Source organism: Poecilia mexicana, unplaced genomic scaffold (genome assembly GCF_051168715.1).
Source record: "Poecilia mexicana isolate PSO_F unplaced genomic scaffold, ASM5116871v1 scaffold_22, whole genome shotgun sequence".
Taxonomy (NCBI): domain Eukaryota; kingdom Metazoa; phylum Chordata; class Actinopteri; order Cyprinodontiformes; family Poeciliidae; genus Poecilia; species Poecilia mexicana.
Genome location: NW_028263391.1, coordinates 14,494,202 through 14,507,093, shown reverse-complemented (window position 1 = coordinate 14,507,093; position 12,892 = coordinate 14,494,202). Strand labels below are relative to the sequence as shown.

General features: G+C 40.1%; 3 protein-coding genes across 3 annotated transcripts; 1 reads left to right on the top strand and 2 right to left on the bottom strand.

Annotated features, from left to right (window-relative positions):
* Window positions 1-730: 730 nt before the first annotated feature.
* On the bottom strand, window positions 731-2,551 carry zpcx (zona pellucida protein C). The gene is given in 7 exon segments (XM_088002592.1): window positions 731-873; window positions 875-1,084; window positions 1,087-1,391; window positions 1,461-1,546; window positions 1,609-1,694; window positions 1,774-1,873; window positions 2,165-2,551. Coding segments are annotated over 7 exon segments (1,095 nt in total). The 5' UTR covers window positions 2,377-2,551; the 3' UTR covers window positions 731-777.
* An 862-nt stretch (window positions 2,552-3,413) lies between these two features.
* Window positions 3,414-7,774, top strand: tmem54a (transmembrane protein 54a). Its single transcript, XM_014973617.2, has 6 exons — window positions 3,414-3,568; window positions 5,043-5,239; window positions 5,379-5,438; window positions 6,325-6,522; window positions 6,612-6,749; window positions 7,271-7,774. Exons 1-6 carry the CDS (start codon window positions 3,556-3,558, stop codon window positions 7,388-7,390), a joined length of 726 nt encoding a protein of 241 aa, XP_014829103.2. The 5' UTR covers window positions 3,414-3,555; the 3' UTR covers window positions 7,391-7,774.
* LOC106907764 (histone deacetylase 1-like) lies at window positions 7,675-12,424 on the bottom strand. The gene is made up of 14 exons (XM_014973613.2): window positions 12,272-12,424; window positions 11,627-11,739; window positions 11,427-11,544; window positions 10,691-10,765; window positions 10,470-10,608; window positions 10,212-10,353; window positions 10,041-10,133; window positions 9,826-9,934; window positions 9,592-9,732; window positions 9,159-9,267; window positions 8,923-9,050; window positions 8,639-8,806; window positions 8,511-8,562; window positions 7,675-8,418 (listed from the first exon to the last, which is right to left on the bottom strand). Exons 1-14 carry the CDS (start codon window positions 12,321-12,323, stop codon window positions 8,391-8,393), a joined length of 1,467 nt encoding a protein of 488 aa, XP_014829099.1. The 5' UTR covers window positions 12,324-12,424; the 3' UTR covers window positions 7,675-8,390.
* Between the last annotated feature and the right edge of the window lie 468 nt (window positions 12,425-12,892).

Here is a 12,892-nt window from a genome sequence, read left to right as displayed (position 1 = left end):
GTGAGCAGAATGTGACGGAGGTAGTTTTGTACTTCAGCTGCATTTTCTTAACATCCTACAGGTTTTCCGTGGAGCTTTGATTAGGTGCTGGAAAGCAAGCAGCATGCACCAATACTTTGACCATTTGAAACAAGAGTTTCAGTGCAAATCGTGCAGCACTCTGCCAATCTGCTGCTTGTGCACGAACTAAATACAACCAGCATTTTTGGCAGTTGTCCTCCCTCATGAAAGCCATGAGAAATTACTCTCAAATTTGACTTAATGAAATTCCACAGCAGGAGGGGGTTCCGTATGCAGTGTTAGTCATTTTAACGTGAAGTACATAGGTCTTTCACAAAACCTATAAACTGTGCTGATCTGAGTGCGTCAATGAAGTTATACAATTTCCTACATTTAGAGTTTACAATGAAAAATAAATGCATAGGTGTGGTCTCATTTACTATGCTTTTAGACTATTCTGCTGTCCCCATCTAAATTTTTTTGGCACCATGTGAAACACCTCGCTTCAGTAACAAGATGCCATACGTCTGTATGGATCATCTGTCCCAACAGGCCAACTTTGTCAACATTTGGAACCATTTTTCCCCTCATTCTGCACAAATAGGTTCCAAGCTTGCACCTGTGAAAATCCATCATTTATCAGAAACCCCTAAATTATGCATCACAACCAAGAGTAAATGTTGCAGATTGTTTGTGTTACAATCTGTCTTCTTCGTCATTCTCCTGAAAACAAAAGTAACTTAATTTATTGAATGAATGTTAACAGTGCCATTTAAGTTAACTTAATACCTCAACAAATCCAGAAATGTTGACATTTATCTCAGACGGAAGAGATAAATCGGACCGGGTAAACATATCAGAAATCCCAGATCTTTCCATATCTGCTTTTCCTCTTGGCAAATTTCTTGGCAATGATTTCCTTTTCTTGAGGAATCTGTCATCCATCAACCAGGGTTAGCAGCTTCATGTCCCACTGTGAAGAATCATCTTTGTCGCTTACTGAGTGAGTGATTTCATTTGTGGGTAGAGTCAGAGAATTTCCCTCTATGGTTGAAACTTCCTGCAATGAATGACCATCTTGACCTGGTAAAGCAGACCAAGAAAAGAGGTTACCTTGCACTTCTCCGGGTAGCCAGGTAGCCAGAGTGTTAGTTTGGATGTTGGCACCTGGCGCACCACAATAAGGCCCTGCGGGGAAGACTGAAGCTCAGCTTGTGTCAGAGAAGCAGCAGCACCAAGAAAGTTTTCTCCAGGACCAGGAGTGGCAGCCATCATGGTGGTAGGTAAAGAGGAGCCAGACGCATCAAGTGGTTTAGAGTCTGGAAGTACAGGACTTGACTCCCAGTCCTCCACAATGACCAGACGGCCAATGTTGATGACTCCTTTAGCGTCTGAGTTGATGAGCACAAAGTTATGGCAAGTGGTTACAACTCAACAGCCTCAGGTTTCAAGAAACTCACCATTAGGAAAGTTCTTGACTGATGGGCCTCTACACTTTGAGCAACAGCAGGAACAGGCATCTGCGTCATCATTTACTTCCTCCCAACTGAAAACAGATCATACTTCAAGTTAGTTTAAACATTATGTTCAATTAGCATCTGCACTTACCTCGACCTTTGTGCATTGTAGTTGCAGGATTTAGATGCAGAGCCGACTCCCTAATCTGACAGGATCACACTACAGTGAACATACAGCTGAAAGCGGAGAAGGAAAAAAAAAGTCTAGAGATAAGCTGAACACCGTATTAGCAAATTCAGTTTTCCCAAACCATACCTCAGCAATGAGATAAGATGTATTCAACATGAAATTAACCACATCAGCTCTGCTGGAAGCCATAAACTGAGCGACATTGTGTGGAGAACCCAGTGCACACCTTCCAAGGAATAACATTTCAAAATGTGAACCATCTTATAACAGAGGGAGGTAAATAAATTTAACTGGGGTTTTACAGTCAACAGGTCACTCAAACAGTCCGCCTGTCAGTGCCAATGCAGGCTTTGGCCATCTAGTGTTTCCAGAGTGTGAATTACAGAATTAAAGACAAAAGGTAACATGGACAGTTACGGGCTTAGCCAGCAAATGTCACCCTAGTTTGCATAGAACACAGTTTGCATAAATTACGCAACAGTATGGGACTCAAAAGCCAAAACCAGTTTCTCTAGACAATGAAACCCAATGTTCAAGGTGTAAGGGTCTAACCTGGGATTCAGGGGACGCCGAGACAAAGCAGGAATGGATGAAAAGATGCTGACCAGGTCTAGTTTCAGCAGAAACCTGCAATCTTACTAACAGCCCTCTTTTGTAGATGTTTGACTCTGCCGTTTGTGTCCAGGATGCTGCAGGAGACAAACATTTGCTTTGTTGTACTGAACCCATTGCAAGTGTCCTACTGGGCCAACAACTCTATGTGTACTCAGGTAAGCAGGACATTAGTAGAGTGGTGAAGCAGCAGACGCAGGTGTGGGCAATCAAGCCAATGAGACTCCAAGACTTCTTTTTCTTGTATAACTGTCCTGCAGCCATTGTTGTATTTTCATCATTTATTTTGTAGCAGGGATCATTTAAATCTGGTCATTCTAATACAGTCTTCTCATATTATGCAATTGCACTGATTTCTAATCAGTCTCAATATGAATGGGAAAACAGTTTGATTCAGAATATTAGTATTTGTAAAATATATAAACAAAAAAAATCTAACCAAAGAAATAAACTGATTTCATCAAACTTTTCATTCCTCATTCTGATCATACAAAATGTAGCCGTTTAAGACATTTTTAATCAGGAATAAACAAGAACCAACATTAAAAAGAGAAAACGTATAAACCACACATAACTATTATATGTGTTATGTGTGGTTTATACGTTTTCTCTTTTTAATGTTGGTTCAGATAGAAGTTATTCCTGATTAAAATGTCTTAAACAGCTACATTTTGTATGATCAGATTGAGGAATGAAAAGTTTGATGAAATCAGTTTATTTTTTGGTTAGATTTTTTTTTTTTGTTTATAACACATATAATAGTTATGTGTGGGTTTTATTCTATTCTACGCTATAGAATAGAATGGAATCAAAAAGAATATAACGGAAAACTCCTTTATTCATGAGATACTATCTCATCTCATAATTATCTCATAGATATGCTATACAAAGTCATTTTTACTTGTTTATATCACGTTAGCGGAAATAGGCTTCCACAATGAGATGACACATCAAACTGACAAAGTGTGACGTTGTAGTACTGCTTAACAAGGTCTGTAAATATAGCGGCTCTTTGAACAGTTTCTTCTTGGTTACAAAAATGTGTAGAACCACTGATCCAGTTAAATGTTTTGTCTGTTCTTATCTCTCCGCCCGCAGCTGCAGCATTGCTTAGCTGTTGTGGGCGGAGCCTCCGCTCAGGTAGGCGGTCGGGATCGCCTCTTTGTTTTCAGGTAAGTTTCAGTCACGGAAGTCTGAGATCCACTGTCCCAGAGCCGTGGAAAGCGCGTCGTCAGAAATGATTTTGCCACAACTTTCCTAATAGCAGCTGTGATCTGAAGGGACGTAGAAGCCACCATGGTTAACTCAGGTATGTGAGCGAAGCTGGTGAGTGAAATTCTTTGCAGGCCTCAGAGGATTGATTGGTTTCGGAGTGAAATGTTTAGGCGTGGTCTTTGCATTTGGAAACAGTTGAAACGGCTGAAATCCAAATCCTCCCTTTTTCTCCTTCGGTTCATGGCTTTTAACCCTAAACGTGTTAACTTTGAAAGCGCCACCTGTGTGAGAGTGAAGGTGTTCCTGCAGATGGAGGGAAGCTGTAATTTAATCTTTGCTGATTCTTTCGTCTGGTGCCTCTGCAACAAACATTTGGAGTGTCTGTGCTGGTTCCTTTTTCAGGCATCTTTGATTTCACAATTACATCACTTGAGTAATCGTCATTGTTGTTGTTTTTTTGCGTGTGTGTGTGTGTGTGTGTGTGTGAATTTATTATTTAAAAATTATTCATTAGGATTTGATAACATTTGTCTTTACATGACACCATGTTAGGGTTCTATTTCAAGATTTTTATGTCTTTCCAATTCTCTTATTTTGTTCTGGTCAGGTAGAGTTGTAAAGCACACACACACACACAGAAGAAGTGGTTTAAGATTTGTGTGTTTATATCTATAAAGCTATTTATAAGTTAATATCAGATACAGGACACAATGACTAGCCTTCCATCAAACCACTGGCAGGCCAAATAAAATGCCATCCGTCATCTTATTTCTGCAGCTTTTCACAGAGAACATTGTTCATTCCATTAAATAACCAACCGATTATCAATCTAGCTACATCAGCTTTGAAGTAAAAGCTATGGATATTTACTGTTTTAGTGAGATGCCAAACAGTATTATAACCAAAAACATTGCTTGTATTTTCACAGCATTCACTCTCGAACGGAGAACCCGAGTATCTATCCGACACCAACTGACCCTTCAGGTCTTGTAAATGTGGTGGTGGGTGTTTGAATCCCCCACATCCGAGGCAGAGTGTTTTGTTCATGCTAACGATCTGGTTACATGCCATCCATCTGCAGTTGTTATGCATTTCCTTCTGTTGAAACTACAGAAACCTGCTCATAGCAGAGCTGTTGACATGGGTTTATATTTTATGTTGCGTTCCTGGATGTTTGCAGTCCAAGCATTGATTAAGGATAGTTGTGCATTGCTTTTATAGGTTGCCCTAAACGGCGCCACTATTTATTTTGAAGCAGCTGACATCAAATGGGTTTAAAAGCAAAATGTATACATAATAAACTCGCATGGCTTTTTGTGTAACACACTGGTTTACTGTTGAAATATAAAAAAAACAAAAAAAACCCATCTGGCAATCTGAACTTTTTTCTCTAATATTGGGAGGAGCAATAAGTGAGAGACTGGCTAGCTTTGTTTCTTCTTCTGAATGTACTCGATAAGTATTCAAATATTGAATTTTATTATGTGCTAAAGATCGATTTGTTTTAAGGACTTTCAAATTTTTTTTTACAAAACCAAACAGATAAAAGTTACTTCCGCTTCCTGCAGGAATATGCTGCGCCAACCTCAAAGACAACAGGGCCCTGATGAAGATGGGGTTGACGCTGGTGCTGGTGGGCCACGTCAACTTTCTTCTGGGAGCCCTGGTCCACGGCGTCGTCCTCAGATACTTCATTGTGAAGATCAAGGTCCGGACTCTTATATTCGCTGTGTTTAACGTCACTGCCATCGTGGAAGGCCTGATTGTAAGTTGGTTTACACACGCTGAAGTTTTTTTTTTTTTGTTCTTTGTTCTTTTGTTTTTGTCATTAAATCTTTTGCTGCTGGAAGTAAATTTGTGCTTTTCATATGTCAGGAATGATGTTTCTACTTCCTTTCCTTCAGGGTATTATCAGCGGGATAGTTGCTATTGTCCTGTCTAAGAACAAGAAAAACAAGACCCTGGTAAATACTTTTCCGCTCAGTTTCCCCCACCTTCTCCCACCTCCTTCAGCCCACAAATGTTACACACATGGACACAATTGTTGACACTCCTCTGTTAAAACTGCAGTAGGTAACTTTTTACAATATGTCCTGCCAGTATAATTACAACACAGATAATCTGTGAACAAATGGAGCTCCTCTGCCTTCATGTAATTCTGCCATTTGCAGAAATACACCACTTGGTCAGAAACAACCAGTCAGACAAAGGAGGAAGAGCTTCGCACTGCAAATCACGCTCATGTACGTGCTGCTTGCACCCCATCTCACTCTCTGGAGTGTCCTTCCCTAGAGTGGACACTGCTGTGAAGGCTAGTGAGCATGGCCATAGTGATGCTGGATTAAAGGTTTTTGTTTATCATTACGTTGCCTCTTTGTCATTATCTCAGCTGCAGCAAACCAAGTAGTGCATACACGAGCATGATTGGCATGCTCGTGACGGGAGGTAAGATCTACCTCCCGTCTCTAATTGGTTGTTTCTTAATGGCGCATTTCTGCAAATGCTGGTAGGACCACAAGGAAAAGGCAGGAGAGCTTAATGTTTTTTCACAATTACCTTTAAAAAAAGGCAAAATATGATTTTCATTCGCTAAATTTATGTTTATATTTATTTCTTTTGTCAGTTTCAAGTTATTTCAGTAATTAAGGGGGGTACCAAAAATCTTGTCTGTCTGCTCCTGTTAGAACCTGTATGTATTTGGAGGTACAAAAGTGGTTTAAAGATGAAAGTATCGGTACAACATGCTAATCTTTTACAGTACAAAAACTCATGTGTGCAGTCTCTTACATTGCCTTTAAATATGAAGATTTATGCCTAACAAATGCCCTTCCGTCTCTGTTCCTCTGGCAGATGTGGGTTCTGTTGGTCTTCAGCTTCCTGGCAGGTTTCCTAGGAATTTCTGCTGCCTTGGGATTGTCGTATTCTTTAGTTAGAGCCATCATCCTCAGGAAAGAGCGTGTGCTAAAGAATTTCTGCAAATTCTTTGATGAAGCCCCCGACCCTGCAACCATCACAAACGAATGCCCCTTCGATCCGACTCGTATCTATGTAGGTACAATATTCATCCATGTTCGACCAGCAACCCTTTATATTAAGATGACATGGGTGTGTAAGAAATGTTTTGTGTGTAAATTTAGGCAACCAGCATCATTCTTTGGATGCCCCTCATCGTAATGTGCATCGTGGAATCAGTGTTCACCTTTCGCTGCTTTGCTGCCTGCACTTCCTTCCTGTACCTTTGCCCGTGCAGGAAGAAGCCGGTCCAGGCAAGGAGGGTAAGGTCCTGTCAGGTGTTCTGCATTTAATGCAGAAATCTGTGTGAATGCAATAATACTGCTTATTTGATGCTGCATTAAAGACTCCAGATCTGTGCAGGATTGGCCTTTTTTCAGTTTTTTGACTTAGACTTACCTGCCTAATTTCAAGCAATAATGTGTAAAGTTTTAGCTGTGTCTCTAATTCACTTTCTTTAGTGAAAATGTTGCTACATTTTATTTTCAATCTGAAAATAAAGAATCTGGAATAGAATGTGCATTGTTCCCTATACACTTTAGTAGAATTAAATTAAAATGAGGATTTGAGCTTTTCTTGCTTTGTATTCCTGTAATTAAAGTACAAGAATCATTATTGTGTATTTCAGATGAACACACAATAACCATTTGCTGCCCTATCATTTTTTTTCCTCTAGCATATGTGAAAATTTAAATGAAGTTGTCAACTCATAAAAATAAGGAATTACTGAATCAGATCATTAATTCATGCAAATTTAACTTTTTTCTTTTTCTTACACTTCCAGGTTAAAGTCAAGTATAGGGATGAAATCCCAATGCCGTTTCCAGAGGAAGGAGCCGAAGAGCCCCCTGCAGAGCAGGATGATCTGCTGCACGGCAGTAATATGCTGAATGACTGGGTTTAATCCAGCAAAAACGTTTTTCATCCAACTGAACAGGATGAAAAACTGAACAGAGAGACTGTTACAATTCAAATATTTTGATATATCTGGACTTGAGTAAGTTGAAGCAGTTGCATTTTACCATTTATGCCCATTAGTGGCATTTGTCTTAATGATTTGATGGGATGCTGTTATGGTTCAAATGTGTTTTTTTTTTTTTTTTCTTTTATCATTTTTGTACCATTTTAAAATCTGCCTCATGTACCTTCAGTTTAAATCTCTGTTTCATTGTAAAAAGAAAACTCGCATTTCCTATTGTTTTAAAATAAGATTTTATTACAGTTGAAACCTCTGACAGGCTTTGTTCAATCAAAATGTTTTCAGAATACAAATATATACACAAATCAATCGAGACATCTGGCCTTCCTTTTCGGTGAACTTTTAAGTCGTCCACAGACGAGTTAGTTTAAAGAAACGTGTTCAAAATGCGATCTCTTTAGCTTCTGAAAAATGCCTAAAGCTATTATGCAACTTAAAAGCACACGCTAATTTATGTATATGTATAGAAATACACATCTTGCAAATTTTGGTGGACAAGATGAGTTGCATGTTTTCTAGAAAAGGGGCACATTTTTCTACATTATTCTGCTACAACTCCAAAGGCACATGACACAAGGGGCTCAAATGACAAAAAACAAGCCAAAATTAGTTAAATTACATCCAGGTATATAAAATAGGCACATGCTAAGCCATTTTTACAGATATTTTCACAACTGGAAAAGCAAATATAGTAAATAAAAAGATAAATTCATACAAAAAAAAAAATACTGAAAAATACGTTTTCTGTCCAAACACGGAAAAGTTGAAAAAATTAAGAAAAGAACAAATGGAAAACCATTTCATCTCCACTGTCTTAAAATATACAGTTATTTACCAGCTTTCATTGCAACAGTCATTAAAAGAAAAAAAAAACCTCAGGATCAGCTCTGATCTGATGTACTGTTGTCACAGGAAGTTCGGGACCTCAAGGTGTCTTGGGTTCCTCATTTGGCCTAAAGGATCCAGAAGGAAGGAAATGATTAACACCTTCTGTTAGCTGCCTCCTGGCCATCATGGTCAATGTGATTGTGCTGTGTTTTCTCACTTTGATGTGTCCATTTTTTCCTCCTCTGGCACCTTCTCTTCTTCTTTTACTTCTGTGAAAGATTTGAAACGACTCCCTCAATGATTTGATTATTACTTAACAGGATAACAGGATGTGAGGACGACTACCTTTTGGTTCCTCTGTACTTTTCTTCTTCTCCTCCGTCTCCTTCTCTCCTTCGGTCTTGGTCCTTTTGGCTTTCTTGTAGCTGGCTGCATTCCTGCGACCGCCTTCGCCTTCATCCTCCGAGTCCGAGAACTCTTCCTCGCATGCTATCCTTTTGTCGTGAGCACGGACTGGACATTTATCAGGAGGGAGATGTGCATTAGGAGATGCTGCTGCTTCTCCACAACAACAACAGCCTGAGAGCTGACGCAGAGTAAATGTGGAAGAAACTGAGAAACGATTTTACTAGATATGCGTTTGTTTGGATCGTCCTCTTCGTCGCCGCTGTCCTCCTGTACGGCGTCCTCAGGGATGGCTTGCATCTGGACTCCCGGGGCGTGAGGCAACATGCGCAGGTTCTCGAACAAGCGCTGCCTGTAGGGGGCGACACAGGAACACTTCAGCTCTAAGAAGTTCTCTGTTCTCTCAGGCCAAACGCAAACGACAAATACTCTAAATGTGAAACGTGTTTCATGAACTCACTTGATCTTCTCCAGGTAGTCGTTTGTGTTCTGATTGGTCATGTTGGAGGGGCTGATGTGCAACTTGAAGTCTGGTCCAAAGTACTCAAAGTAGTCGTTGTACGGGAGCTCTGTCAGTTTGGGAGAAAATATTTACATATTTTATTTATTATGTCATCTGGGCACGAACATCTGGTTGGTTCATTCACAACATCTGAGTTGAATATTTTTAAGGGCCAACTTGAAAAACAGTGATTCCTAGTGTGCCTTTTTGAGGAAACACTGAAATACATCAGGGAAAATAAAGCCTTATAGATTCTTATTACATACTCCTTTTATTTTACGTCTCCTCACACATACCCGGCATGTTTTGACACCGACACAACGAGTTCCACTGATAAAGAATTGGGAGCAAAGAATTTCTAACGGGGAGGGGGGGGGGGGAAAAAGCATACCATTGGGAATGGAGCTATCGAGGGCCACAGCAGTCTCAAACGTCCAGCAACGAGCCACGTTCCGGATCGTATAGCCGCCTCCTCCCAGCATCAGCAGCGGCAGGTTGAAGCTCTTAATGTACTCCACACACTTGGCATGGCCTAAGCAGACATGGTGTAAGAATAGTATATATATATATTAAAAAAACATTCAAATGAGACTCTGCGTGTCTCATCTGAGTCCCATAATCTTGCCTTTAATGGTGAGGTTGAAGCAGCCCAGTCTGTCCCCTGACAGAGAGTCAGCTCCACACTGGAGGACCACAGCACTGGGCTGGTACATCTCCATCACCTTCGCCATGATCTGCAGAAGAAAACAAACGCAACGGCGACAGTTGATATTAATTTTTGCTTTTTTCTGCGTCGAAGAACATCTACATTATGAATTTAACAGGAGTTTATTAACTCACAGGTTTGAAAATGGCTTCATAGGACTCGTCATCAATCCCATCCCTCAGTGGATAATTTACAGCATAATATTTACCCTTCCCAGCACCAATATCCTTAAGAGAACAAGAAAAGCAGCATTTTAATAGTGCAGCTCTCTGACGTGTTTACAAGTACAGTTGTTAAAGCCATACCCTGAGGTCACCGGTGCCTGGGAAGTACTCTCCATACTTGTGGAAGGACACAGTCATGACACGATCTGTGGTGTAGAAAGCCTCCTCCACACCGTCTCCGTGGTGGATGTCAATATCTATATACAGAACTCTCTGATGGTATCTACGAATGAGAAAATGTTAATTAATTCCAACTGTTTTTATGTATGTTCTGTGGCATCAGAGGCCGGAAATGTCATTATTACACACACTGAGCATCAACCTCTCTGTCTCACTCACTTCAGTAACTCCAGGATAGCCAGTACGATGTCGTTGACGTAGCAAAACCCAGAGGCTTCGGACTTTTTGGCGTGATGAAGCCCTCCGGCCCAGTTGATCGCGATGTCTGTCTGCTGTTTGTTCAACTTCACGGCACCGGCTGAAACACAGCGAGAAAGTGAGAATTTAAAACTTTTCTACAACAAAGGCCTACCGGACTTCTTCAGAGAAGATGGACTTACCGACGGAGCCCCCTGCTGAGAGCTGGCAGAACTCGAACAAGCCATCAAAGACCGGACAGTCCTCACCCACATTAACTGCAAAACGCAAACATCAGAGACATCCGTATTGTTCAGACCGGGCACAGCATCAGTCCTGAACGATCCAATCGTACTAAATATGCAACTAAAATGTTTTAGCTTTTATGCAACAAAGAGTAAAACCAGACATGTTGTCTGATTTGCTTCAAAACTAGCTTCAGAAGTGGCATGCGATGCTTGTTACTTAATTTAGCAGCATGAACACAATCCATCCTCAGACACTCTGAAGAATCACCCACATGACCTGGAAGCATAAGTTATTCTCTTTCTGTTACAAATTTTTTTTACTGAGTAACCTTACATCTCTCTAAATATTCTAAATAATAACTTGTGTTTCTTTAGAATATTTTAATTTGTTTGATTATTTAGAATTGTATGTATTTTAACCAAATAATCATGAGAAAATCTAGAAAGTCCTGAGCAAATAATTTATTCTCACAAATTAGTTGCTGATAAAAACACAGGCTTACTGATTTAGGGGCATTAAAATAATTTCTCATCTCTGACCGACTACATGCTTTTTTCTAATTGCTCTGAAAAGGTTGTATGCAAGGCATAAATGGCTTTGTAAGAGCTACTTCCTCTAAATCAGTCAAGATGCATGTAAAAACAATAATGGAACAGAAAGATTTTCGTTAGATTTTCAGACGAAACTTACATCTCTGCATCTGTTTGCTGTATTCTGACATGTTGTCCGGCCTGATAGAGCGCAAGAACCGGATGTAGTCATCACTGTGATACTTGGTCATCTCTTCTCCGCTGGCTTTGTGTGGACGCTGCAGCAACAAAAATAACTGATTATGTCCTGGGACAGAACCTGTCTGCACAACCAAGTAGCATAAACCCAATTTCACATACATAGATCTCCATCTTTCTGTAGAGCCCATAGTTGAGCAGCAGGTTGTGGGTCATGCGGATTCGGTGAGGCTTCATGGGATGGCCCTGACCATAGTAGTAATTTCCAACATCACCTGAAATGAGAAAAAAACACAGAATATATCAGTAAATAAACATCTGTTGAGGTCTGCTCACTATCCTATCGGCGATACTAGAAATAGGGAGGTGGGGGTGGGGGGTGACCTAAAGTTACCTACTGGCTTTTTAACATCAGTTGACGTTGATTTGAGCATTTCCAACAACAAACGCCAAACTTTCGAAGGTAATAAAATGAGTCTCTTCCCAGTACAAACTAATTTTACTGACAATAACCGTGCATCATGTGTTAGCGCGCTAGCTGATTGTCTGGTTTTTTATCAAAGTATAAAAACCGTTTCAAAGATGCACAGAGTTGTATTTGAAGAGCTATCTTTGGCTACGGCCAAATCACCTTTTTAGAGTTTAAGCACACCAACATCTCAAAACTGAGGTGAGGAGATCAAGCTGCGTCTCAAGCTAGCTACGTTAGCTTAGGTTAGCAAGAGGTAAAATTGATAGATGCAAACTCTGTCGGATTTTATCAGTTATCGAGTCTACTTATGAAACTGCAACTATGAAAGTACTTACCATCATAGTAGTAGCAAACTTTTTTCTTTGTGCCTTGCGAGGTAAATGCCATTTTAGTCTTATTTTTTTGGATGGTTTTACCCACAGTGCAGGAGAGGAGACAACAGCGACACGTTTGGTCAATGGGATGTCAGCAGCTGCCCATAGGGGGCGACAGCGTGACACAAAAGGGTTTCACGCAGAGATGACTCTTTACGTTTACTACATGCACAAATAGTCTGCTTCCTACCTCCACTTGCATCTAACAGATAACATTGCATCTTTTACTGTTTACATTTCTTAACCTAAAAAAAGTTGAGGCATGCTAGGCACATATCAGAGTCCTGGGAGAAGCTCTGATTACAATCCGCAGAGAAATATTTGTGGGTTCTGTGCAATGCTCTTACACCTCACAATCTAGTACATAATTTGCCATTTTCAGGCAAAGTAGCAAAATATGTCAAGTCATAGATCATTTCAGTACACTCAAAATTGCTGCTTTGTCTGTCATTTTTAAAATAGTTATTTTTGATCTCTGCAAGCATGTCTTTCCTGCACAGGTGGCTATAGTAACTTGATGCAATTACTTATTTACTCAAATTATGTTTCTCCATCTGATTACTCAGTATTTAAGTAGCCTTT